Consider the following 27,386-nt stretch of genomic DNA (forward strand, 5'->3'; position numbering starts at 1 on the left):
GTTGGTATCCTATCTAGAATGTCACAATTCCTTAATTTAATATGCATAAGCTCACAACAATTTATAATTTTTCCTGATTGTCTTTTGTACTATGTCATTTATGCCTGCATGGAGACCTGTGACTTTCCTGGGGACTAGAACCCAGGTGTGCTAGACCAACAGACACACGTTTCATGGGTGACACCACCACAATTAATATATAAAATAGTGACCATAACTACATGGAAGATGATAGATACTTTTTTCAGGCCATTTTTAATAATACGATTATATAATAGTAATTTTTAGATAATTCTTTATTGATAATAAATAATAAAAATAAAAATGAAAATAAAAATAAAAGTTTTTTAAAAGCAGTTAATTTTAGAAATAATCCATTTTATGAAGTTTATTTAATAGTGCCATCGCTCCTTGATTCCCTCCTACAAAACAAAAATAAAGAAAATTGTTCATTGCAATTTTTTATAATAATTTTTTAACAAACCATAGTATCACATATTTAATGGGATAGTTTTGTGAAAAAATAGTTCATAGAACCTATGTTCCAAAGGCACTGATACCAGCAGGACGGTGGCGCTCAACATAAGTCACAAGAGAAAACACTGAAACCAGTAAACACATGGGTTCTACTACCCTGAAAGTCGGGAGATAATGTTTTTAAAAAAATTTTTTGTTTTTGCATTGACAGTCTGGATACTTTGGCAATGTTTCCGCTGCAATTTTTATGAAGGTCTTTATATCATTTTACTGGTAGGATTTTTATGTACATTTTAGCAAGTATTTTGAAGGATTTTCTTGTTTTATTATGTTATTTGTGTGAAATTGTGCCAAAAATGCTGGCCCCTCCCCCAGTGATGACCATTATGACATCATATGTAAACAGAACACACCCATAATTGCTAATGGAAGGGGCTATAAATTCCCTGCTCCTATGGCTGGTGTAATATCCCTGAGGAAGGTGCCAGGAAGGGCGACGAAACGCGTAGGAAGGAATAAAGAAGTACTTTGTTACAACATCTTGCATCCCAGGTGATTTTGTGGATTCAGCAGCGCGGACTGTGGCACATCTTGCTTCCCATATTCTCTGGCAATTCTCCATTGTAGAGGTGTTAAACCGCATGGCCAAATCACATGCTAATCCGCAGATAAACCACAGGTCTTTTGACCTGCGGATTTACCTGCGGATTTTACAAAATCCGCAGGTGAATCCGCAGCGTGTGCACATAGCCTAATGGTTTTCTTGGTGACTGTAGTTCCAACTGGGTTGAGATCATTAACAAGTTCCCCCATGTAGTTTTTGGCTGATCTCTCACATTCCTCATGATCAAGGATACCCTACGAGGTGAGATTTTGCATAGTGCCCCAGATCGATGTTGATTGACAGTCATTTTGTATGTCTTCCATTTTCTTACTATTGCATCAACATTTGTCTCCTCACCCAGTGTCATACGTATGGTTTTGTAGCCCATTCCAGCTTTGCGCAGGTCTATGATCTTGTCCCTGACATGCTTAGAAAGCTCTTTTGGTCTTGCCCATGTTGTAGAGGTTAGAGTCTGACTGACTGAGTCCGTGGACTGGAGTCTTTTATAAAGGTGACTATGTAAGACGGCTGTCTTTAATGCAGGTAATGAGTTGATTAGGAGCGTCTAACTGGTCTGTAGGAGCCAGTACTCTTAATGGTTGGTGGGGGATCAAATACTTATTTCTCACTGCAAAATGCAAATAAATTTATATAATTTATACAATGTGATTTTTCTGGATTTTATTTTTGATATTCTATTTTTCAATGTTAAAATTAACCTACCCTTAAAATTATAGACTGTTCATGTCTTTGTCATTGGGCAAACTTACAAAATCAGCAAGGGATCAAATTATTTCCTTCACTGTATGTGTCCCACACAATCTCATCAGGTGTCCCCCAAACTTCTTAACAGAAGAATGAAGCATTTGTTGAAATTTCTTTAGCAAAATCTGCTGTATATAAATAAAAGCTAATTGTGCATGTTTTATTTTTCTCATTTAATTAGTTAATGTTACAATGTTTCCAAAACCAGAAGCCATTGAGCCAATGCTGCCTTCTTGGATCTACAATGACAGTCTTGTACCAGGTATTTCCATTTTTATAATCCATTTCTTTTTTTAATATAAAAATTATCTTTTCTCTTTGCTACCTCTTGAATCCTAAAATGATTTCCTCTTTTTTTAAAGGTTGTTGACAAATTAGCATATTTCCATTAGTTCTTTGTGCAGTAACCAATTGACTTCAAAGAGATTTTCCAGGCTTAGGATATTGCTGACCTATTCTTGTTATCGTTCTTCAGTATCCCATTAGCGGGGAGCAGAGTTGTAGTTTAGAGCAACAACCACTACTGTGTTATTTTCTGCTCAGCTGCACCCACATCTTAAATCAGCTAAGTGGGGATGGTTGGTGTTAGTCCCCAATTGACAAATAGTGAAAATCATAAGCCTGGACAATCCCTTTAATAATTTAAGAATATTTAGAATTGAGAGTCCTCAGTGGTTGATACCTTTTAATGGCTAACTGAAAAGATGGTAACAAATTTCAAGCTTTCAAAACTACTCAGGTCTCTTCATCAGGCTAGACTAATACAACATCTGAAGAAACACATTTTTATACACAAGACAGCACAGAAATAACATAATAGATAAGACAAGTGATGTGAAGCAGAATTATGGGAGAGGGTTAAACATAAATACTGGAGCAGTTCATAGATAAGGAGCCTGAAAGTTTTATTGCCATATGATGGGGTCTAGTTCTGTGTTGTGATGACCCCAGAAGGTCTGAAGAGCAAATTCCTCAATTGATGTAAAACGACATAAATCCATGCAACACATTTATTCCTGCACTGAATGGGTCGAAAGTTTTCATAAATTTGTACTCCAAGATTCTTCTCTCTCTCTGAGACTTGAAGTTACCTTTTAATGCAAGTAATTTAATGTCCATCATGTTGTGACCAGGGATACAAAAATATTTTGCCACAGGTAGATCCATTCTTTTTTCTCTTATTGTGTGACAATGAGAATTCATCCTTGATCTCAGTTTTTGCCCTGTCTCCCCCACATACAGACCCCCAGTTGGACATTTAGTACAAATAATTAAGTAGACCACATTAGATGTGATGCAGCTGAACGTACCTGGGATCTTGTAGTCCTGATGTGAGTTGGGGATCTTTATCTTGTCCGTGATCATTATAAATGGACAGGTTTTACATTTTTTCTGGTTGCAATGAAAGGTTCCTGCAGCTGTTGGAGAGGACAGGGAGCTTCTGACAATTATGCTGCTTAAATTTGGGGGCTGCCTAAAATAAAGCAGTGGGGGGTCTGGAAATATGTATTGTAATCTGGCATCTTTTTGCAGTAAAGGTTGTAATTTCCGTGCAGCTCCCCTTAGCACCTCCAGATTTGGATTGTAGGTGACCACTAGAGGCACCCGGTTATTTTCATCTTTAGCTTCGTAATGTAGCAGGTGATTCCTTGATATTCTGGTGACTTTTGTAATTTGGTTTTCAATTGTTCTTGGATGGTAGCCCTGATTCAAAAAGGTCTTTCTGAAGCAACCAAGGTGTTTGTCTCTATTCATGGGGTTGGAACATATACGATTGTATGTGATGGCTACAACCTTTACTGCAAAAAGATGCCAGATTACAATCCATATTTCCAGACCCCCCACTGCTGTATTTTAGGCAGCCCCCAAATGTAAGAAGCATCATTGTCAGAAGCTCTCCATCATTGTCAGAAGCTCTTGTCCTCTCCAACAGCTGCAGGAACCTTTCCTTGCAACCAGAAAAAATGTTAAACCTGTCCATTTATAATGACCACAGACAAGATAAAGATCCCCAAGTCTCATCAGGACTACAAGATCCCAGGTACTTTCAGCTGCATCACATGTAATGTGGTGTACTTAATTATTTGTACTAAATGTCCAACTGGGGGTCTGTATGTGGGGGAGACAGGGCAAAAACTGAGAACAAGGATGAATTCTCATTGTCACACAATAAGAAAAAAAAGAATGGATCTACCTTTGGCAAAACATTTTTGTATCCCTGGTCATAACATGATGGACATTAAATTACTTGAAATAAAAGGTAACCAAGTCTCAGAGAGAGAGAGAATAATTATCTTGGAGTACAAATTTATGAAAACTTTCGACACATTCAGTGCAGGAATGAATGTGTCGCATGGATTTATGTCTTTTTACATCAATTAAGGAATTTGCTCTTCAGACCTTCTGAGGTCATCACAACACAGAACTAGACCCCTTCAGAGGGCAATAAAACATCCAGACTCCTTATCTATGAACTGTTCCAATATTTGTTTATCCCTCTCCCACAATGACAATTCTGCTTCACATCACTTGTCTTATCTATTGCGTTATTTCTGTGCTGTCTTGTGTATAAATATGTGACTTCAGATTTTGTATTAGTCCAGCCCGATGAAGAGACCTGAGTAGTCTCGAAAGCTTGCAATTTGTTACCATCTTTTCAGTTAGCCAATAAGGCCCTGTGCACACCAGGGCTGTGGAGTCGGAGTCGTGGAGTCGGAGTCGGTGCTCATTTTGGTGGAGTCGGAGTTGGAGTCGGTATAAAATGGACCGACTCCGACTCCTAAAATATATAATAAATTGGGTACAGTAGTTCAATGCAGGATGTGCTGAATATTTTTTCATAGGAGTTTGGGAAAGTTATGAAATGTCCTATAAATGGCTGTTATATTCCTGATCTAAGGCTACATTCACACACAGCATATTTCCTGTGTTTTTTGAGGATACATTTTTCAGCTGCAAAAGCTGATCATCTTTTTAAAAAAACTGCATCACCTGAAAGGTTTTTGAGCTCATAGATAATGTTTTCAATAGCAAAAGCAGATTAGAAATCTGCTCTATCTATATATCCATTTATCCATATCTGTCTATCCATATCGTATCTGTACCAAAAAGAATGAAAACCGGGTAGTACACCAATATATATTCTGTTCTATCTAAATATCTTGATTATTGGATCATAAAAATGATTAAATGTCTGAGGTTCACATTGTACTACAATAAATTTTTCACTTAAATATAAGCAATATGTGTCGGAGTCGGAGTCGTGGAGTCGGAGTTGGAGTCGGTGTAAGGGAAATTGAGGAGTCGGAGTCGGAGTCGCAGGTTTGGCTTACCGACTCCACAGCCCTGGTGCACACGGTGCAGATTCTGTGCAGTTCTGCAGCAGATTTGGCCCTGCAGAACTGCAGCAGAACTGCACGTGATTCTCCAAATCCACAGGGGGAAAACCGCACAAAAACCGCAGTAAAACCGCAAAAAAAAGGAAGAAATCCGCAGGAAAAATGCAGGTCATTTGACCTGCGGATTTCTTAAAATCCGCGGGAGGATCCCCACCGTGTGCACTTAGCCTAAAAGGTATCGACCACTGAGGACTCTCAATTTTAAATATTCTTCTATCTACTGCAGTGTTTCTCAACTCCAGTCCTCAAGACTCACCAACAGGTCAAGTTTTCAGGATATCCTTAGCATTGCACCGGTGATTTCAACACCTGCTCAAGCATTAATTCCATCACCTGTGCAATACTAAGGAAATCCTGAAAACATGACCTGTTGGTGGGTCTTGAGGACTGGAGTTGAGAAACACTGATCCACTGGCTAACATGGTACAAAGATATATATCTTACCTGTTTAATAATTCAAAAACCAAAAAAACCCTTAGTGTTTGTACTATAAAAATTAAGGAGTTGTCCGACACCTAAAATATATTTTCTATCCTTAGACCCCTAACCGCTATTGTAATTTGTTTTATTACTCAGTGCCCTACACGTCTCCCTATCTATCTAGTCTCTAAATGTGTTGTGTTTTTTTTTTTTATACTGTTCTTCCTTTGACGTATTGTTTGAGAGATGTCTCAAAGATGACGTAACAGGAGGCTGAGGCTGCACTCTTTTCCTGCACTCACTAGTTTCTTGCATCACTGCCCCCAGAGGAGACACCCTGGCTCCTCGGTGATGGACTTGTGTTGTCACATTTGAGACTCCTCTCAAAGAAACGTCAAAGGAACCATTGTTTTAGTCACATTTCCAGCTTTTTTTTTTTACATGAAAAAAATAGCTTTATTTGCTATCTATCAATTTATTTTGTATTCCTATAGATCTTTACAGAAGTATTTTGGAGTCAACACTTTCCACATCAGGAATAGACACAGCCAAGTTGTATCCAATTCTCCTATCCTCTGGCCTTCCTCGAGAAACTTTAGGGCAGATTTGGGCAATGGCAAATAAAACAACTCCTGGGAAACTTACTAAAGAAGAACTCTATATTGTCCTTGCTATAATTGGCATTACACAGGTAACTCGGGGTCTTCTAAATGCTAGCAACTACTGAGGTAGTTCATGGGTGCCATTTGAAGTCTTCCAGGACATTATTTCATAAATCGTTGTGGGAGACCTGGTGCTCTGGTTGAAATGTTAATAAACAATCATCAGATAACATATCAATTGCATTATATATAGGGTTGAGAACACCTTATAAGTGTTCTCCATTTGCAATATTTTAGTGCACATTAATGAGCACTGAGGAAAAATAAAATCAGTTTCTCGGCCCCCAAAGGTCCAACTTCAGCTCACTTCACCCCTAAACCAGTCACTGGGCTCAATGACTTGTGATGTCTATGGACCCAGAGGAATCGCTACACCTTTGAAGAGGGAGTAAATCAGATTTTATTTTTTCCTTATGCTGAATAACATACAAAAAATACATTAAAAATAGACAAACTCTTTAATCAGATTTAATAGACATGATCTTTAATTTTGACTTTATTTATTTTTGTAAAGCAGAGAGGAGACTGTGCCATGAATATGGATGTACTGAATCAGTTTACATCTGCACCTATACCAACTTTAAGTAGTTTTCCAACTGCAGTGGATCAACTACATGTTACCCCATCAAGGCTTTCTGTGACTAAGCCTCTTGAAGTTGGTCAGCCAGCAGTTACAATGAAGAGTACGTCATCTGCGCTAGGCGATTCCGCACAGCACGCTTTCATGCCATCATCATTCACTCAATCGGTAGGCACCAGTGTTACTTTTGGTCTCACTTATGGAATGTAAGAATTAAAACTTAAGCAAGAAACTGTTTTCAAAATAATTAATCTAAGGTTTATTCATTAAAAACAGGAGTTCTAGAGTCTTATACAATAGTCAATTCTTCAGAAAATTCAGGGTTCAGTTACAGAACTGTTAACCACTTACCGGTATTGGAAAGCTCCCTGTCTTTGATTCTGGCTCAGGAGCTGAGCCTACATCTCTCGTGGCATTAAATGTCTGTTTTATTCAGTCATCTATCATTTGCCTCTAAGTCTATGTGCACACGCTGCGGATTGAGTCCTGCGGTTTATCTGCGGATTAGCCAGCAGTTTTGCCCTGCGGTTTCACACCTCATAAGGATAAGATGTGAAACTGCTGCGGATTCCGCACAAACAATTGACATGCTGCGGATTGTAATCCGCGGAAAAATCCGCAGCATCTGCACAGCTGTTTTTGTTTTGCATAGGCTAACATGGTACTGTACACCGCTGTGGAAACCGCTGCGGGTCTGCAGGGCCAAATCTGCTGCGGATCCGCAGCAGAATCCGCAACGTGTGCACATAGCCTTACAGCTGTGGGTGGAAACGAACTTTTGAGAATTGGACAGTATTGATAAAATACTTCAAATAAAGCAAACGCCTGGGATGTTGATCGTGAGTTCTAAAAGGAGCTATCTCACCAGTGTCTTTATTGTTGCTTTATATAGGTTTTTAAAACTGATGATGATGATTTCCAAGACTTTCAAGATGCTTCAAAATCTGGATCCATTGACGATTCGTTCTCTGATTTCCAGAGTAATAGTGAAAAATCCACGTCTTCTTATAGCAGGTAAGAAATCATTGTTTTAAATTATTGCTAGTTCCATTGTTAATATAATTTTGAAGTGTCTACAGCACTACACCTAATCGTTTGTACCTAAAGTGGTTATGTGTCTTTTGGAAACGATCGAGACATGAATTAATTTTTTAAAATTTATGTGTATGTGGGGGAACCTGGAGCTCTGTCCAATACGTTAAATTAATGTATCGTCTGAGAGAACAACTACATGTTGTTGAAAGGTTTTTTTATTTCAATGGCTTTAATTTGATGGCTCTACTTAAAATCGTAATCAAATTGCTCAAACCTCTGCAGGTCCAGCAATGAATCTCTGCTGCCGCCTGTCCTTTTGTGTACGTCCTGCAGCGGTGACACCTCCACTACAGTGCACCTGATCGCTGAAGCCAACCAATGGGCTCAGTGGCTTGTCATCTACATCAGCATCAACTAGCAGTTAGAATTCACTACAATACCAAATTTGATCTTCGCCTCACTGTCTTTAGGGAAGCTTTTTTTTTTTTTTTTTTAGATGGCACTAGTAAAGCATTTTTATTGTGTCCTTTATGATATGTATTGATAAGGCTTAGTCAACTAAACTAAATGCTAAAATAAGTTTATTGAAGAAGTTACTTCACACCTCTACTGCTTTTTCTGTATTTACCATGTTCATATTTGTCATTAACTCCGTCCCGACTGGGTGACTTGCCATTTTTGCGCTTTTGTTTTTGCCTCCCCTTTTTATCAAAAGCCATAACTTTGTATTCTTCTGTCGACATAGCCATAAGAAGGCTTCATTTTTGCAGAATGAGCTGTAGTTTTGAGTTAAACTATTCATTTTACCACTCAATGTACTGGAAAACTGGAAATAAAAATCCAAGTGCTGTAAAATGGCGAAATTGCAGTTGCACAATGGGTTGGGTCTTGTTTTTACAGCGTTCACTGTAAAAATAACCTGGAGGCACGATTCCCCATATCAGTACAAGGCCTGCAATAAAGACGGGGACCCGACATTGGTGGTGCAAGTACATCTAGTGTCAGGAATGAGCTTTCCTGTTTTGGAAAATCTCTTTTCCTGTTGCAATTTGTTTTTCAGCGAAACAAACTGTGCTTTACTCAAGTTCCCTGGATCCAGTGCTCAGCTTCTGCTGCTGCCTTATTATCTGCAGGCCTGACGACAACCTGAAGCTTTACACAACTTGATGACGCAAGCTGCTTGGAGCCGCTGACCTCTGTTATTGCTTACAGTGCTGTGGATGTGTTGTCAGCCCTGCAAATAAAATACACTGCAAGCTATGATGGAGACTCAGCTTTAGCACTTGGGGTGGGTGATTTATGGACGTGTTTTTTTTTTTTTTAATTTATTTATTTATTTATTTTTTTTTATAAAAGAAGCAGCTGGGGGGGACAGGAGTTTTCTGAAACTGGGAAAGTGACTATGCAGACCAGTTAGGTTGATTAAATAACCTATTTACTACAGCACATGAATGGTGTCCATTTGACACCAGTATGTGTACATACAGCTCTGGCAAAAATTAAGAGACCACTGCAAAATTTTCAGTTTGTCTGATTTTTCTCTTTATAGGTATATTTTTGAGTAAAATGGAAATTGCTCTTTTATTTTGTAAACTACTGACATGTCTTCAAATTTCCAACCACTAAATTTTGTATTTTTTTGTCCAAATAACAAAAAAATGCAGTGCTTGCAGACCTCAAATAATGCTAAGAAAACAAGTTCATAATCATTTAGAATCAACAATATTTTAACTCAGGAAGAGTTCAGAAATCAATATTTTGTTTAATAACCATGATTTTTAATCACAGCTTTCATGCGTCTTGGCAAGCTTTCCACCAGTCTTTCACACTGCTTTTGGGTTACCTTATGCCACTCCTGGTACAAAAATTTAAGCAGTTCTTCTTTGTTTGATGGCAGGGATTTGATGTGGTGGTCCTTCATCCACACATTGGTTGACCTAGCTGTGTGGCATGGCACATTGTTCTGCTGGAAAAACCAATCCTCAGATTTGGGGAACATTGCCTGAGGAGAAGGAATCAACTGTTTTTCCAGGATAACCTTGTATGCAGCTTGATTCATACATCCTTCGCAAAGAATAACCTGCCCACTTCCTGCCTTGCTGAAGCATCCCTGGATGATCACCGATCATCCTATTTTCCTATTCGGAAAAAAACTAGAAGAGATTTTGGAACATGCGGGGGATAGGAAGAAAAGCTTTCCCCGATTTCCGGGAGAACCTAAAAAGGAGCCCTTTCGGAGGAGGAGATTTAACAGGGGTCGTCCCCCGGGAGATAGAAAAAGCTGGGACTTTAAAGAAAGAAGAGGATCGGGCTATATGTTTAAAGGGCCCTCCACTTCCTCCAAAAAATCTCCCCAATGACATTGGGCCGGAGGTAGGGGGAAGGCTTTCTTTCTTCCTTTCCGCCTGGGCAAATATCTCCCCCAGTACATGGGTCCTAAACATAATAAAGGACGGTTTAAAAATAAAATTCATCCATCCGCCCAGGCATACCTTCATAATGACACCCAGAAGGAAAGCCCAAGAGCAACAGCTGGCCCTGGAGACGGAAGTCTTGGGACTAGTGAAAAAACAAGTCCTACAGGAAGTCCCAGTGCAAGAAGAAGGAAGGGGGTTCTACTCCCCCCTCTTCTTAATACAAAAACCAGACGGCTCTTGGAGAACCATTGTCAACCTGAAGAGACTCAATCAGTGGGTAGACAATTGCTCCTTCAAAATGGAGTCAATCAACACCACCACAAAGATCCTGTTCCAGCATTGCCTCATGGCAGTGGTAGACTTAAAAGATGCCTACTATCACATCCCTATTCATCGGGAGTAACAAAAATATTTGAGAGTAGCGCTCTATGTCCAGGGGCAGGTGAAACACTACCAATACGCAGCCCTTCCGTTTGGCCAGTCTACAGCCCACAGAGTATTCACCAAAGTGATGGCCGAAGTAATGTCTTTTCTTCGTTCCAGGGACATAGTGATCCTCCCATACCTAGACGACTTTCTTGTAATAGGAAGGTCGGAGTTCCACTGCGCACATCAAGTGAAGGAAGTGATAGCAATTCTAGTAGGACTAGGATGGATAGTAAACATCCCCAAGTCAAGTCTAACCCCAGTAAAAAAGCAATCCTTCCTAGGGTTGATGTTGGACTCCGAGCAACAACGCTGCCTCCTACCAGAGAGCAAAGTGACCAAGATAAGAGGCCTAGCTCGCACAGCAATACAAAGACCAACTATGACACTGAGGAACGCAATATCCCTTTTAGGCTCTTTGACATCATGCATACCCGCAGTAGCATGGGCGCAGTACCACTTAAGGCAACTACAGTGGGAAGTTCTGTTAGCACAGAAACAATTAAAAGGACATTTAGAAGGCAAACTATGTCTCTCAGTGACTGTAAGAGATTCCCTGCTCTGGTGGACTGTAGAAAAGAATCTAACAGCTGGTGTCCCGTGGCAAAAACCAGTCGAGGACATCATTACAACAGACGCGAGTGCCACAGGATGGGGAGCACACCTGAGGTCCCACTCAATACAGGTGACCTGGTCCTCGCTAGAAAAGGATCACGGTTCAAATGTAAAAGAACTATGGGCAGTGGAAAAAGCCGTGAAATATTTCCTTCCTTTACTTCGGGGCCGCCACACCCGAGTCATGATGGACAATCAGGCAGTAGTAGCCTACATCAATCACCAGGGGGAAACGAGATCTACCGCACACAACCGGAAGGTCAGGAAGTTCTATCCAAGGGAAAACCCCTTTGCAGTAGATGCCCTACAAATACCCTGGAAGTTCATCCTGGCCTATGCATTTCCCCCGATAACAATGATCCCAGTAGTGGTCAGGAAAATCAGGGAGGATCGAGCAAGAATAATTCTTATAGCTCCGTTTTGGCCGAGGAGGCCTTGGTTCTCCCTTCTGATACTCATGTCGGTGACAGATCCATGGATATTACCGGAGATTCCAGACCTGCTTTCCCAGGGACCAGTGGTCCACTCTCAGGTGAAAGGCTTCCATCTAGCAGCCTGGAATTTGAGAGGGCGCTACTGAGTCACCAGGGATTCTCTCCAGGGTTAGTCTCCACCCTGTTGAAAAGTAGGAAACCTATAACATCCCAAATCTACGGTAGAACGTGGAAAAAGTTCCTAGACTTCCTGGGGGAACCCTTGGGGGATGTAGCGCCAGTGGGACCTATCCTAGAATTCTTACAGTCGGGGCTGCAACTGGGGTTAGCCACTAACACACTCAAAGCTCAAGTCTCAGCTTTGGGGGCCCTATATAACTGCAACTTAGCAGCCAATAGGTGGGTGTCACGATTCATAGAGTCCTGTGGCAGGTCAAGACCGGTCATTATCCCAAAGATACCACCCTGGGTCCTCAACCTAGTCTTAGAGTCCTTAACCAAAGATCCCTTTGAACCACTACTAGAGCTGTCACCAAAGCTACTTAAACTTAAAACTGTCTTACTGGTAACCTTAACATCAGCCCGAAGAGTGAGCGACCTACAAGCTCTATCTATATGTCCTCCATATACACAGATCTTGGATGACCGAGTGGTTCTAAGACTAGACCTGGCCTATCTCCCCAAGGTAGTCCAAAAGTTTCATAGGACTCAGGAGATCTCCTTGCCATCTTTCTGTAACAATCCTAGAAACCCTGGGGAGCAAAAGTTCCATACATTAGATGTAAGAAGAGCCATAGTACAATATATGTTAGTAACTAGTCAGTGGAGGAAAGATCAGTCCCTTTTTGTAGCCTTTCAGGGTAGTAGAAAAGGGCACGGGGTAGCTAAGAGTACCATTGCCAGATGGATCAGGGAGGCCATTATGTTATCCTACTCCGCAAGTGGCGCTCCGGTTCCAGAAGGCATCAAGGCTCACTCCACCAGAGCCGTGGCTACCTCCTGGGCAGAGAAGGCTGAGGTATCGATTGAGCAGATTTGTAAAGCCGCTACTTGGTCCTCACCTTCAACCTTTTTTTTAAGCACTACCGGCTTGATCTATCTTCCTCTACTGACCTAACCTTTGGTAGAAGGGTGCTTCAAGCGGTGGTCCCTCCCTAAGGTGACTTATTCTACAAAAGTCTCTCATGTGTGCCGTCATGGGAGACGGGAAAACACCAAGGTTACTTACCGGTGGCCGGTTTTTCCGGAGCCCATGACGGCACCTGTATATTCCCCCCCCTTTTCACTCCTTTGGTGTGCACTATAGTTTGGGTGCTTTTTTTTTTAGTTAGATATAATGTGGTGATAGTTTTACCATGTGTACTAACCCGGGGGGGGCCTCTCATGCTCTGTAAACCAACTGAAGCGAGGGAGAGGTACCACCCCTTTTATCTTTAGTAGGGTTCCTGTCCTGACTGGGCAGATCCCCTCTCTCATGTGTACCGTCATGGGCTCCGGAAAAACCGGTTGCCGGTAAGTAACCTTGGTGTTTTTTGGCTTTTCATGACTTCAGCCCTGCCTCAAGGAACCTGTTACGAACTATTCTTGCTGTGCACTTCACCCCACTGCCATTTGCCATTCCTTTTGTAGGTCACGTGATATCATCCTGCGGTTGCTGAGTGACATTTGAATAAAATGACAGTCATCCCGGTCAGTGGAGAGTCGTTTTCGCCCTCTGTCGGTCTGTAGCTTTGTTGTCCGCAATATCTGCTGCTTGAACCTGTAATGGACTGCCGTATTAGACATTTTAAGGAGGAGGCAACATGACGCTCACTGTGTCCCTCTGCTGGTAAAGCCAGAATTGAGCCCTTCTTTCCTCACTCAAGACTTAACTTTTAACCATGCCAAAGGAGTTGAAAATAATTTTTTCATTCCTATTACTTTTGGGATATTACTAGCTCTTGTTTTGCCATGCAGCTTGTCCTATTGCAAGAGGATTGTGAACACCACAGCAGGGTTTTTTTATACTTTCCTTCATCAAATAAGATTTGGTTCAGATGATCACCTAAACAGAAGCACAGTAAGGGTTTGTGCACATGTTGCGGATTCTGGTGCGGATCCGCAGCAGATTTGGCCCTGCGGATCTGCTGTAAACTGTGTTCCAAATTATTATGCAAAAAGAGTTTAGGAGTGATAAGGTTAGAATTTTTTTGTTTGTCATTTAAACTCATTGATGGTGATGTGTGTCAGGGCTCTTTATATCACTGAAAGCAATTGCAGATACCTGTGCAAATTAGTTTGGCAGGTGTGTCTAAATAAAAGCAAGACTACTCAAGAAGGCTGTTCCACATTATTAAGCAGCCTACATTTTTTGCCAAAATGGGAAAGAAAAAGGATGTGTCGGCTGCTGAGAAGCAACAAATTGTGGAGTATTTAGGTCAAGGCATGACTACAATCAACATTGCCAAGACACTTCATCGTGATCATCGCACAATCAAGAAGTATGTAGCTGGTTCCCAGCACACATGTGTGCGTGCTAAGGAAAAATTGAGGACTCTTTCCAACAGGCAATTGCATCAGGTTAAAAGAGCAGCTGCAAAAATGCCTTGTCAAGTTTTTGAAGCTGCTGGTGCCTCCAATGTCCCCCGAACAACAAGATGCAGGGTCCTTCAGAGGTTTGCAGCTGTGCGTAAGCCATCCTGTCGACCACCTCTATCCACTGCACACAAGCAGAAACTGCTCCAGTGGGCCAAACGATAAATGAAGACTGACTTCCAAACTGTTTTGTTCACCGATGAGTGCCGTGCAACGCTCGATGGTCCAGATGGATGGAGTGGAGGATGGCTGGTTGATGGACACCCCATGAAAACACGGCTAAGGTGCCAACAAGGAGGAGGTGGAGTAATGTTTTGGGCTTGAATCATGGGGAGAGAGATTGTCGGCCCCATTAGGATCCCTGAAGGGGTAAAGATGAACTCCATAATCTATGTGGAATTTCTAAAACAGCACTTCCTGCTATGGTTCAAGAGGAAGAACCGTGCTTTCCGCAGCAAGATCATTTTCTTGCATGATAATGCACCGTCTCATGCTGCAAATAACACATCTGCATCTCTGGCTGCTATGGGCATAAAAGAGGACAAACTTATGGTGTGGCCACCATCTTCCCCTGACCTCAACCCCATTGAGACCCTCTGGAGCATCATCAAAAGGAGTGTCTATGATGGTGGGAGGCAGTTCACATCGAAGCAACAGCTCTCGGAGGGTATTCTGTCCACATGCAAAACAATTGAAGCACAAACAATCCAAAAACTGACAAATTCAATGGACGAAAGAGTTCAGAAGCTTCTTTCGAACAAGGGGTCCTATGTGCAAATGTAACATCACCTAGAATAAAGTTTTGACTTGAAAACTGTTTGATTTCATTTTGTAATAAGCTGATAATGCTTATAATTTCACAATTGACCATTTTTTTTTTATCAAAATAAAAATAAAAAGTTTGAAAACTCTGCTGTGCATAATAATTTGGAACATGCATTTTGAATCTTATTTTTAAAAATATACTGTTTTCATAGGCAGTTTGTTCAAAAACATTGCAATTATACTAGAATATTAGATGACTGGAAAATAACAATGACTGCAATTCATATAGGTAATTTAGAGAAAATATGAGGAAATATTTATTGCATAATAATTTGGAACACAGTGTAGATTCTTCTGCGGTGTACAGTACCATTATATTCAATGTAAAATAAAAAATGCTGTGCACATGATGCGGAAAAATCCACGTGGAAACGCAGCGTTTTTTATCTGCAGCATGTCAATTCTTTGTCTGGATTCCGCAGCGTTTTTACACCTGCTCCATTATAGGAATCTGCAGGTGTTAAAACACAGGTGAAATCCGCACAAAAACTGCAGGAAATCTGCAGTAAATCTGCACTAAATACGCAGGTGAAACACAGGTCATTTTACCTGCGGATTCAGCAAAAAATCAGCTGCAGAATCCGCAACGTGTGCACATACTCTAAGTATAATGAGGTGTACTCTGGTTGGAGTTCAACTGTCACTGGAATGTCGGTCAAGCATGTAGAGAAGCTGATTTTTTTTTTTTTTTTTTATAAAACTGTGCAGTGGTCTTTGTTTTTGCCAGAGCTGTATTCAACATTGCAAAGTATAGTTATCATTTTTCACGTTTAACCCCTTCATCATCCGCTGTTCCATCTATAGCGTGAGTCGGAAGCTGGTGTATGGAGTGGGCTTACGGACTTGCTGCATAGTTGGCAGACGATGGCTATAAAACGTGGCTCTAACAATCACGGGTGAAGCAGAGCTCCACCTGCGATTTTTTTACTTTATTAAATGCCTCTATCAAACTCTGATGGCGGTATTTAACATGTGCTGGCATTGGACCAGTCTGAGCGCCTGTGACGAGACAGGGACCTCTGTGCTTGTCATTACGGAGCGCTTTGAAACCTTGCCAGTGTCCGGGCTTCAAAGGAGATTGAGATTTTTACTATATACAGAAATGCTGTGGCATTGCTGTATACAGCACAAGATATCAGATGATCCCAGCTTTTAGTCTCTTAAGGGGACTACTAAGAACAGTAAAAATTGTAAAGAAAAACATGATTTTTTTTTTTTTTGAAAATATAAAAAAAAATAAAAACAAAAAAAATGAAAAACATAAACATTCATATCCCTCTCCTTTTCCCCCATAAAAATAAAGATACAAATAAACAAAACACACACATTGTGGTATTGCCATGTTCACAAGAGTCTGATCTATCAAAATGTAAAAATTTAAGAATGGCAAAATTAAGTTTTTTTGATCGCTGCTATACCACAATGCTATAACAAGCGATCAAAATCTCATATAACAAGCGATCAAAATCTCATATCTGTCCCAAAATTGGCTTCAATAAAAATGTCGTCTTGTCCCGCAAAAAATGAGCAATCGCACATCTCCAGCTACCAAAAAATGAAAAACATTACTGATCGCAGAAATGGACAACACAACCCCCATTTTTTTTTCCAAACTTCTGATTTTTTTTTTTTTTTTTTTTTTACCACCAAAATAATAATAAAAAAAGTTGTACAGATGAGCAGAATCGTATTGCGAGAGAATTTTTACCACAATATGTACACCGTAAAAAGAATTCCGAAAAAAAATTACCCAATTTTTCGGACTATAAGACGCACAAGACCACCTAGGTTTTAGTGGAGGAAGAAGTGACAGAACGAACTCCGGTGACCTCTCTCATGGCGCCGAAGTGATACATTGGCAGGAGGTAACCCTCCCGCAGTGTATCACTTGCGGCAGGTTAGAGCGGTCATATCTCCCGATGTGACTGTTCTACACGTGAGATCGTCGTGTGACACTCGTTATTAAATGAACTATGAAGGAAAGGTAAGTATATGTTGGTTTATTATTTTATTTTTGTTGCAGGAGATCGAGGTCATCGAGGATTAGGTGTTTGGTGAGTATGAATGTTTTGTTTTAACAATTGAACACAGTCAATGGATGATGGGACTACTACTGTCCCATTATCGGTTCATGCTGTCACTGTTACATGTGACAGCAGACATAGCTGGATGGGAGTAGTAGTCCCATCAGACGATACCTGGCTACACACAGACACCCGCAGACAGACACAGACAGACACGCGCATATTCTCCGCTTGCACACATATTCTCCGCTCACACACTTTTAAGGCCCCGTCACACTAAGCGAGATCGCTAGCGATATTGCTTAAGCGTCACCGATTTTGTGACGCAGCAGTGATATTGCTAGTGAGATATCGCTACATGTGATACTTACATCTGACCGGCTCCCCCGCTGGCTATCGCTGATCGCGCGAGAACGTCCTGGGCCGTTTCTCGTCGGCCGCTTCTGCTTCTCGACGTGTGGACGCGGGCGGGAGGACGTCTTCATCGCCGCGTCTGACAGGTAAGTAACGACCGCTGCACCAGCGATCCTGACCGGGTCGTATCGTTGTCGGGATCGCTGGTGCATCGCTAAATGTGACGGTACCCTTATTCCTTCCTTTCCGCATTGTTTTTGGCATGCAAATCCGCAGCTAATCCGCAAACCTTTTTACATCTGCAGTTTAGCTGCAAATTTGACTGACTCACTGTAAGTCAATGGGTGCAGAAATGCTGAAGATCAGCTGCAGATGTGCAAAAAACAGTTCACCTCCTGCGGAAAATAAAACGCTGTGAATCAGTGCGGGATTTTCTGCAGCATGTGCACACCAATTCTGGATTCCCATTGATTAACATTGCTTGAGCTACCATTTGCAGATTTGGTGCAATTCCGCGCGGAAAAAGCTCTGCGGATCTGCAACGTGTGCAAATAGCTTTATAGTCTGAAAAATATGGTATGTTTTTTGTTTCATTTTTCACATTCCCCACATTGGATTTTTTTTTCCAGTACACTATGTGGTAACATGAGTGGTGTCATTCAAAATATAACTCTTACCCTAAAGAATCAATCCCTCATATGTTTATGTGGACAGAAAATAGAAAAGTTATGGGTCTGGAAAAATGCTTGCTGTGTTCACTGGCAGCTTTCTGCCTATGCACAATCAGTGATGAGGGCATAGTTACATTTAGCTCATGAATATTGAGAACGACGTGATAGCAGCTTTACTAATCCTCTAGTGATAATCTCTTGCTGATAGCACTGCAATTTTATGGAAACTACAGTAAGCAAGTCCAGTAAGCGACATACAGAGTCAGTGCCTCTACATTATGCTGATCTCAGAATAGGTAGCAAAATATGATGTCTGTTTCCCTTTAACTGTGGCATGTGACTTAATGTAGATTAGGATGTAGCATGAATGGCTTTTATTAATTTTCTTTTTTTTTTTTCTTTCAAGTGCTCCCACTCCACTTATTCGGGTGTCTGGAACAGCAGCAAACACTTCTACTATAACTGATAAATATGCAGTATTTAAAACCCTCAGTGCGAAAAGCAACATGAGAGCGGCTAAAAACTTTACAGGTAATTCTGAGGCAAGAATTCATTTGCATGGATTTACACATGCAGTTTTTTGAACTGAAAGCAAGAATGGAAGAAATGGTAGAAAGAATTAAGGTTGAAAAGTCAATACACTTAGAATATGTTGCTTCTAAACATTCAGATAGTCATTAAGATTTCCTTTAAAGCTGGAAACATTCACTTCAAATGACAATTTCAGATTTTTCTGCAGATTGATCGGTATTAAATGTTGTTTTAAATATCAGCACCACATGTCAAATATCATCCGTATGTTGAGTAACTTTTCATCTACTTGCCTACCACTGAAAATAGCAAAATAAATGTACTCAAAGTATTATTTACCATGACCAATATTCTAACTTATTTTTTTGTTTGTTAACATATTATCCATTTTATAGGAGATGGCTTTACAGACTTCAAACCTGGAGCTGATGATGATTTCACAGATTTTAAGACTGCAGACAGCATATCGCCACTAGACACTCCATTAAGAGAAACCCAGTCGTCACTTGCATTCCCTACTGGTCCTCAACATAAATCGCAAATTAAACCATCCTCTGATCTTGATTCGTTCTCTTCTGCGGTAACCAATAATAGCTTCTCCAAGACATTTCATTTATCCAAGCCTGTACCATTGCCTGTAGCTCCACTTTCATTATCATCTCCATCACCATTGTTTCCATCGTCATCATTTTCCACTGCACCGTCTAAAAGTTCCTCACTGCTTGATGACTTTGGAGACTTTACGCTCTTTGGGTCATCCGCCAGCACTACATCTGTTACTGGTCAGAATGACTTTGCTGATTTTATGTCCAGTAATACCAGTTCTGATGAGCAAAAGCATGATGACAAATATAGCGTTTTTAAACTGGAAGCCAGCAATGCTGACCCAGTAACGTCTGCTGCTGTTCCTCAAACCGTTCAACCAACTTCTTCAAATGCATTCAATAAATACGAATTATTTGATCAGCTTTCTTTTGAAAGTTCAATGACATTCGATGAAACGAAAGATTCAGCAAATATTCAAAAAAATAATGACTTTACTTTCCAGTATGACAAATTCAACACTGCAGACAATACAGAAAAGACTTTTGTGGATAAGTTTGTTGCTCTTAAACAAGCCAAAGAGGACTCCGTGTCTATTAAGTCGCTGGATCTTCCTTCTATTGGTGGCAGCAGCTTTGGAAAAGATGACTCAGAAGATGCACTTTCCATCCAGTTTGACATGAAGCTGTCAGATTTGGGCGGGGAGTTGAAGCATGTTTTGTCTGATAGTTCTTTGGATTTGCCAACAGTAAGTGGTCAACATCCACCTGCGGCAGGTGAGGAATTGGTTAGATTACTTTGGTAAAGATGAGGTAGGTGTGGATGAAGAGTACTTGATAGTCGTGATCTTATTGCAGTGTTGTTTTCTCAGTTCTGAATATGTGAAACGCTACATATTTATGCGCAGTATTATATACCACAATAGCTATTTGTATTTATTTGCATGTTGTATTTAATTATTTCCAATGCATTTACCAGCACATTATAATATTTATTCTAGAAGAATTTACTGCAAATTATAACTTATTTTCTATTATTTATTTTTACATAATGCTTGAAACACCTGGGTAATGAAATCCTCTGTCTGCCTTTTGTGTGGCATGGTAACCAGCGTGGGTTATGACTTCCTAATAACCTCCTACCTGCTTTGACTCCCATGACATTAATTGACTGCCGCACAGTGTCTTGAAAACTTGCTAGATGATGAAGGAATATGAAATTATGGCAAGAAATTTATTTGGACCAGGCTGCCTTTTCAACAGTGTTTCTCTGTCCTCATATAGAAGACAATTTGCCTAAATAAAGGGCTAATATAATGATGTGCTTATTAAAGTGAGCACTGAACGTATCATACAGATCTAGTCACCAAGCTGGGATCTTGGGGATCACTATTAGGTCTCATTCAGATGTCCATGGACCATTGTTCATCAGTGTTTTTAATCCAATTTTCAACATTGTTTGGTCAGTGTGTCCGCATTTACCCTGTGTTTCATCAATATTTCACTGACAAAAAAACAAACTAAAATTGCCAAGCGTCTTTTACTGCGTCAGTCATGGAAAGCACTCAGATGCTATCCGTAGCTTTTCACGGATCTGTAGACTTGTATGGGTGATTTTGTTCCATGACTAATCAAAAATTAAAATGTCTCCATGATTTTTTGCGGGCACAGAGTCTGGGGAAAAAAAAAAAAAAAAATTAGTATTGCACCATAGAATATAATGGGTAAGACTTCTATTCTTGAAAAAATTGCAGAGAAGATGTGTATATGAAAAAGGAAAAAAGGAACACCTGAATGAGCCCTTAGGTTTCATCAGTATTTGCCAAACAAAAACCTGGAGTAGGTCCAAAACAACAAATGGTCCAAACTTTTCCATTATACTTTTTACATTTTATGCCAAGAGAAAAATTAACCCAGATGCAGTGCACTGAGCAAATTACAAGAGTGTGAAAGAAGCTTTACATTGACAACATGTGGTTGCTATAGAGTGGGGGAAAATAAGTATTTGATACACTGCCAATTTTTTCGAATTTTTCCCACTGACAAAGAATGGAGAGGTCTGTAATTTGTATCGTAGGTACACTTCTACTGTGAGAGACTGAATCTAAAAAAAAATCCAGGAAATCATGTTGTATGATTCTTGCATAATTAATTTGCGTTTTATTGCATGAAAGAAGTATTTGATACAATAGTTCTTGACCAAGTTTATACACAATGTAGCAGGGATTTTGGCCCCCTCCTCTATACAGATCTTCTACAGATATTTCAGGTTTCGGGGCTATCACGGTGAAACATTTCAGCTCCCTCCAAAGATTTTCTATTGGGTTCAGGTCTGGAGACAGGCTAAGACACTCCAGGACCTTGAAATACGTCTTACAGAGCCACTCCCTCGTTGCCCTGGCTGTGTGTTTTGGATCATTGTCATGAATACCCAGCCACGACCCATCTTCGAAGCTCTTACTGAGGAGAGGAGGTTGTTGGCCAAAATCGCGCAATACATGACCCCGTCCATCCTCCCATCAATATGGTGCAGTCGACCAGTTCCCTTTGTAGAAAAGCACCCCCAAAGTATGATGTCCACCCCACTGTGCTTCATGGTTGGGGCAGTATTCTTGGGGTTGTAGTCATTCTTTTTCCTCCAAACTCAACTAGTAGAGTTGTTACAAAAAAAAGTTCAATTTTTGTCTCATCTGACCCTATGACCTTCCCGCATGCCTCCTTTGGGTCATCCAGATGGTCGGTGGCGAACTTCAAATTTGACTGGACATGTGCTAGTGGGAGCAGGGAGAACTTGCAGAATATTGATCTATTAGATGCAGGCCCGATGCTATAGCATCGGGAGGGTGGTAATGTCATGATGGGGGCAGGCTTTGCAGCGTTGAGAATCTCCTCCCCCCCCCCCCATGTGCTCACCCACCTATCCACTCTCTCTTTCCCCATGTGCTGACTTCTCCTGTCTGTGCTCCCTTCTTTGACCGGTCTACCCCATGTGCTATCCCCCTTGTCTGCTGTCTCTCTCCTTCCTGTGCTGTGTTCTCCCCTCATGTGCTGTTCCTTTTGAGCTCTCTCCCCTCTGTGCTCTGTCTCTCACCCCTGTGTATGACCGTGAGCAGAACATACCTCAGCTACTGGGCAGGGGAGGAAGCAGTCAGTCAGTGAAATATTTTACCTCACAAAATGAATCCTCTGTGATCCCCTGCTGTAATGTCAGTATTGTCTTTTGCTTCCTCCCCTGCCCAGGAGATGTGGTATGCTCTGTACACGGTCAGACACAGACAATTTTTAAAATGAACTTTTGTTCATGGGAAAACCCCTTTAATGTGACCGGCTTCCTCTGCCTGTAGACACGTGGCGCATCTGCCACCGGGATCAGCTCAAGAGGCTTTGTGTGTGTGTCTTAGTATGTGAGTGTCTGTGAGTGTGTGGTGCGTACGGCGTATAGAGTGTGTTGTGTGACGGTGTTCCGCTGGTGGTACCGCGCAATAGGTTGATACCAGCAGCAGTTTCCATTTTGAGACGCCCATCACTTGGGTGTCCCAATATGGCGGTCGGTGAACTTCCTCCGCTTGGAATTCTAGGATACGGTGACATCTGGACAGAACAGGAAATGAAAATATTACAAGGCAACTATATAAATAGAAGATTACGAAGTTAGTGTTACTAATGGTAATGTTTGAGACTGGCTCCATCTCTCTTCAGGACAGATCTTGCATGGAGCCTCAAACCAAGGAATATTGACAGTCATCTTGTGTGTGTTCCATTTAATTCATGCAATAAAATGCTGTTTAATTATGTAAAAATCATACAATGTGATCTTCCGGTTTTTATTTTTAGGCTCGGTCTCTCACAGTTGAAGTGTGCCTACTATACAATTTTCAGAACTCTCCTTTCTTTGTATGTGGGAAAACTTGCAAAATCGCAGGGTATCAAAGACTTACAGTTAGATCCATATATATTTGGACAGAGACAACATTTTTCTATTTTTGGTTCTAGACATTACCACAATGAATTTTAAACAAAACAATTCAGATGCAGTTGAAGTTCAGACTTTCAGCTTTCATTTGAGGGTATACACATTAAAATTGGATGAAGGGTTTAAGAGTTTCTGCTCCTTAACATGTCGCACCCTGTTTTTAAAGGGACCAAAAGTAATTGGACAATTGACTCAAAGGCTATTTCATGGACAGTTGTGGGCAATCCCTTCGTTATGTCATTCTCAAGCAGATAAAAAGCCTGAAGTTGATTTGAGGTGTGGTGCTTGCATTTGGAAGGTTTTTCTGTGAAGGAAACATGCGCGGTCAAAGGAGCTCTCCATGCATGTGAAACAAGCCATCCTTAAGCTTCAAAAACAGAAAAAACCCATCCGAGAAATTGCTACAACATTTGGAGTGGCAAAATCTACAGTTTGGTACATCCTGAGAAAGAAAGCAAGCACTGGTGAACTCATCAATGCAAAAAGACCTGGGCGCCCATGGAAGACAACTGTGGTGGATGATCGCAGAATAATCTCCATGGTGAAGAGAAACCCCTTCACAACAGCCAACCAAGTGTGCAACACTCTCCAGGAGGTAGGCGTATCAATATCCAAATCTACCATAAAGAGAAGACTGCATGACAGTAAATACAGAGGGTTCACTGCACGGTGCAAGCCACTCATAAGCATCAAGAATAAAAAGGCTAGACTGGACTTTGCTAAAAAAATCTAAAAAAGCCAGCACAGTTCTGGAAGAACATTCTTTGGACAGATGAAACCAAGATCAACCTCTACCTGAATGATGGAAAGAGAAAAGTATGGCGAAGGCGTGGTACAACTCATGATCCAAAGTATACCACATCTGTAAAACACGGCGGAGGCAGTGTGATGGCTTGGGCATGAATGGCTGCCAGTGGCACTGTGTCACTAGTGTGTATTGATGATGTGACACAGGACAGAAGCAGCCGAATTAATTCTGAGGTATTCAGAGCCATACTGTGTGCTCAGATCCAGCCAAATGCAGCCAAACTGATTGGCTTTAGGGTCATTGTCCATCTGTAATATGAAACGACGACCAAACTAACCCAGGAGTTTATTAAAGCAAAGAAGTGGAATATTCTTGAATGGCCAAGTCAGTCACCTGATCTCAACCCAATTGAGCATGCATTTCACTTGTTAAAGACTAAACTTCAGACAGAAAGGCCCCCAAACAAACAGCAACTGAAAACCACTGCAGTGAAGGTCTGGCAGAGCATCAAAAAGGAGGAAACACAGCGTTTGGTGATGTCCATGAGTTCAAGACTTGAGGCAGTCATTGCCAACAAAGGGTTTTCAACCAAGTACTAGAAATGAACATTTCATTTACAATTATTCTGTCCAGTTACTTTTGGTCCCTTTAAAAACAGGGTGGCACATGTTAAGGAGCTAAAACTCCTAAACCCTTCATCCAGTTTTAATGTGGATACCCTCAAATGAAAGCTGAAAGTCTGAACTTCAACTGTATCTGAATTGCTCTGTTAAAAATTAATTGTGGTAATGTCTAGAACCAAAATTAGAAAAATGTCTCTGTCCAAATATATATGGACCTAACTGTATTTTCCCCCACTGTATGAATAGGTTTCTGAATAAGCTGAAAGCTGTAATTCTGTTCATCTGCAGTGTTTAGATTGGCTGTAACCTGGGGTAACTTGTGAGTTAATCCTTCCATTTGCTTGGCTGTTTGTGTGCATGACACCATGTTTTCTGCAAGCCTCCTATTCCTAACTTGTGAAGCAATAACACCAAGATCTTCCCTATTGTGTTTTGTAAGGTGGTGTGGGATGGCTCTGTTCTCAGGCACTAACCTTGCTGAACGGAGACAGCACTAGTGCAGCTCTACAGGGCCTCAGATCGAATCCATTATTGGTTTCCAGCATTTCTCATTACATGGAAGAGGAGCTTTCATCGGTCTGCTAAAAATGTCAGCTTATTTGCACCACAGCTTCTTGCATTTAGTTTTTCAAGCCCAAAAATATGTAGACACATATCCTAGAATCCTTTTCATATACTCAGAGTATGACAAATGGCTGCACTTTAGCTGTTCATCATATTTTATAAATCGCTTGTTTTTTTTTCTTCCATCATACTGTAAAAACAAATGCACCATGTGGCATAAACAAAGCCGTACATTTATAATTATAATAATAAATAATAATAAATTTTATTTTTATAGCGCCGACATATTCCGCAGCACTTTACATTTCAGAGGGGATTTGTACAGACAATAGACATTACAGCATAACAATAATCACATACAGTAGATTATAACAAATGCCAAGAGGAGTGAGGGCCCTGCTCGCAAGCTTACAGTCTATGAGGAAAGAGGGAGACACGAAAGGTGGGTGGTAACAGTTGCTCTGATTGTATGGACCAGCCATAATGTTAAGTGTGTAACAGTACAGACACAGAGGGCTAATGGATGCATAAAGCATGTGGGAACATGATGCTGGGAACCTGGTTATGGTAAAACTTTTGGCTCTGCCACACAGGGATAGGTTAGGTTAATGTGTTGAGGCGATAGGCCAGTCTGAATAAATGCGTTTTCAGGACACGCTTAAAATTGTGGGGATTGGGGACTAATCGTATTGACCTGGGAAGTGCATTCCAAAGAATTGGCGCGGCACGTGTAAAGTCTTGGAGACGGGAGTGGGAGGTTCTGACTATTGAGGATACTAACCTCAGGTCATCAACAGAATGGAGGGCGCAGGTAGGGTGGTATACTGAAACAAGGGAGGAGATGTAGGGTGGTGCTGAGCCATGGAGGGCTTTGTGGGTGAGGGTAATAAGTTTATACTGAATTCTGGAGTGGATGGGTAGCCAGTGTAATGACTGGCACAAGGTAGAGGCATCGGTGTAACGATTGGTGAGGAATATGATCCTGGCTGCAGCATTCAAGACAGATTGGAGAGGGGAGAGTTTGGTAAGAGGGAGACCGATTAGAAGAGAGTTACAATAGTCGAGACGAGAATGAATAAGAGAAACAGTAAGAGTTTTTGCAGAGTCAAAAGTAAGAAAAGGTCGAATTCTAGAAATGTTTTTGAGGTGCAGATGACAAGAGCGAGCCAGTGATCGAATGTGGGGGGCAGAGGAAAGCTCGGAATCAAGTATGACCCCAAGACAGCGGGCATGTTGCTGGGGAGTAATAGTGGAACCACACACGGAAATGGCAATGTCGGGTGTAGGTACATTAGTAGCGGGAGGAAACACCAGGAGTTCAGTCTTTGACAGGTTCAGTTTCAGATATAGTGAGGACATGATATTAGACACAGCGTTTAGACAATCGCCAGTGTTTTCTAGAAAGGCTGGCTTGATGTCAGGAGAAGAAGCGTATAATTGGGTGTCATCAGCATAGAGATGGTACTGGAAACCAAATCTACTGGTTGTTTGACCAATAGGGGCAGTGTACAAGGAGAAGAGGAGGGGGCCTAGAACCGATCCTTGAGGAACCCCAACAGTAAGGGGAAGGTGAGAGGAGGAGGAACCGGCAAAAGAAACAGTAAAGGAGCGGTCGGAGAGATAGGAGGAGAACCAGGAGAGAACGGTGTCCTTGAGGCCAATGGAATGGAGCATAGTGAGGAGGAGCTGATGATCCACAGTGTCGAATGCTGCAGAGAGATCCAAGAGAATTAGCATGGAGTAATGACCATTTGATTTAGCTGTTAGCAGATCATTAGAGACTTTAGTGAGGGCAGTTTCAGTGGAGTGTAAAGAGTGGAAACCGGATTGGAGAGGGTCGAGAACAGAGTTTTCTGAGAGATAGCGGATAAGACGGGAGAGGACCAGGCGTTCCAGGAGTTTAGAGATGAAGGGAAGATTAGAGACAGGTCTATAGTTAGCGGCACAGTTTTGGTCGAGGGATGGTTTTTTAAGTAGTGGATGTATGATGGCATGCTTAAATGAGGAGGGAAAAATACCAGAAGAGAGAGAGAGGTTAAATATTTTAGTTAGGTGAGGGGTGACAGCAGGGGAAAGGGACTGGAGGAGATGTGACGGAAATGGGTCACTGGTGCAAGTAGTTGG

General features: G+C 41.2%; 1 protein-coding gene across 4 annotated transcripts in view; it reads left to right on the forward strand.

The window, feature by feature from the left end:
- SYNRG (synergin gamma) overlaps window positions 1-27,386 on the forward strand; it is a 324,950-nt gene that overhangs the window by 132,899 nt on the left and 164,665 nt on the right. For 2 of the 4 annotated variants that reach the window (XM_073575612.1, XM_073575614.1), the window contains exons 7-12: window positions 2,028-2,108; window positions 6,159-6,355; window positions 6,841-7,074; window positions 7,799-7,920; window positions 18,688-18,812; window positions 19,208-20,131. In XM_073575612.1, coding sequence (XP_073431713.1) covers window positions 2,028-2,108; window positions 6,159-6,355; window positions 6,841-7,074; window positions 7,799-7,920; window positions 18,688-18,812; window positions 19,208-20,131 — 1,683 coding nt within the window. Of the gene's footprint in view, window positions 1-938; window positions 1,030-2,027; window positions 2,109-6,158; window positions 6,356-6,840; window positions 7,075-7,798; window positions 7,921-18,687; window positions 18,813-19,207; window positions 20,132-27,386 lie in introns of those variants that run through there. The other 2 variants (XM_073575615.1, XM_073575613.1) reach the window with 2 other exon arrangements.

The sequence above is a fragment of the Dendrobates tinctorius genome, unplaced genomic scaffold (assembly GCF_039654945.1).
Source record: "Dendrobates tinctorius isolate UK_male_01 unplaced genomic scaffold, ASM3965494v1 ptg000045l, whole genome shotgun sequence".
NCBI lineage: Eukaryota > Metazoa > Chordata > Amphibia > Anura > Dendrobatidae > Dendrobates > Dendrobates tinctorius.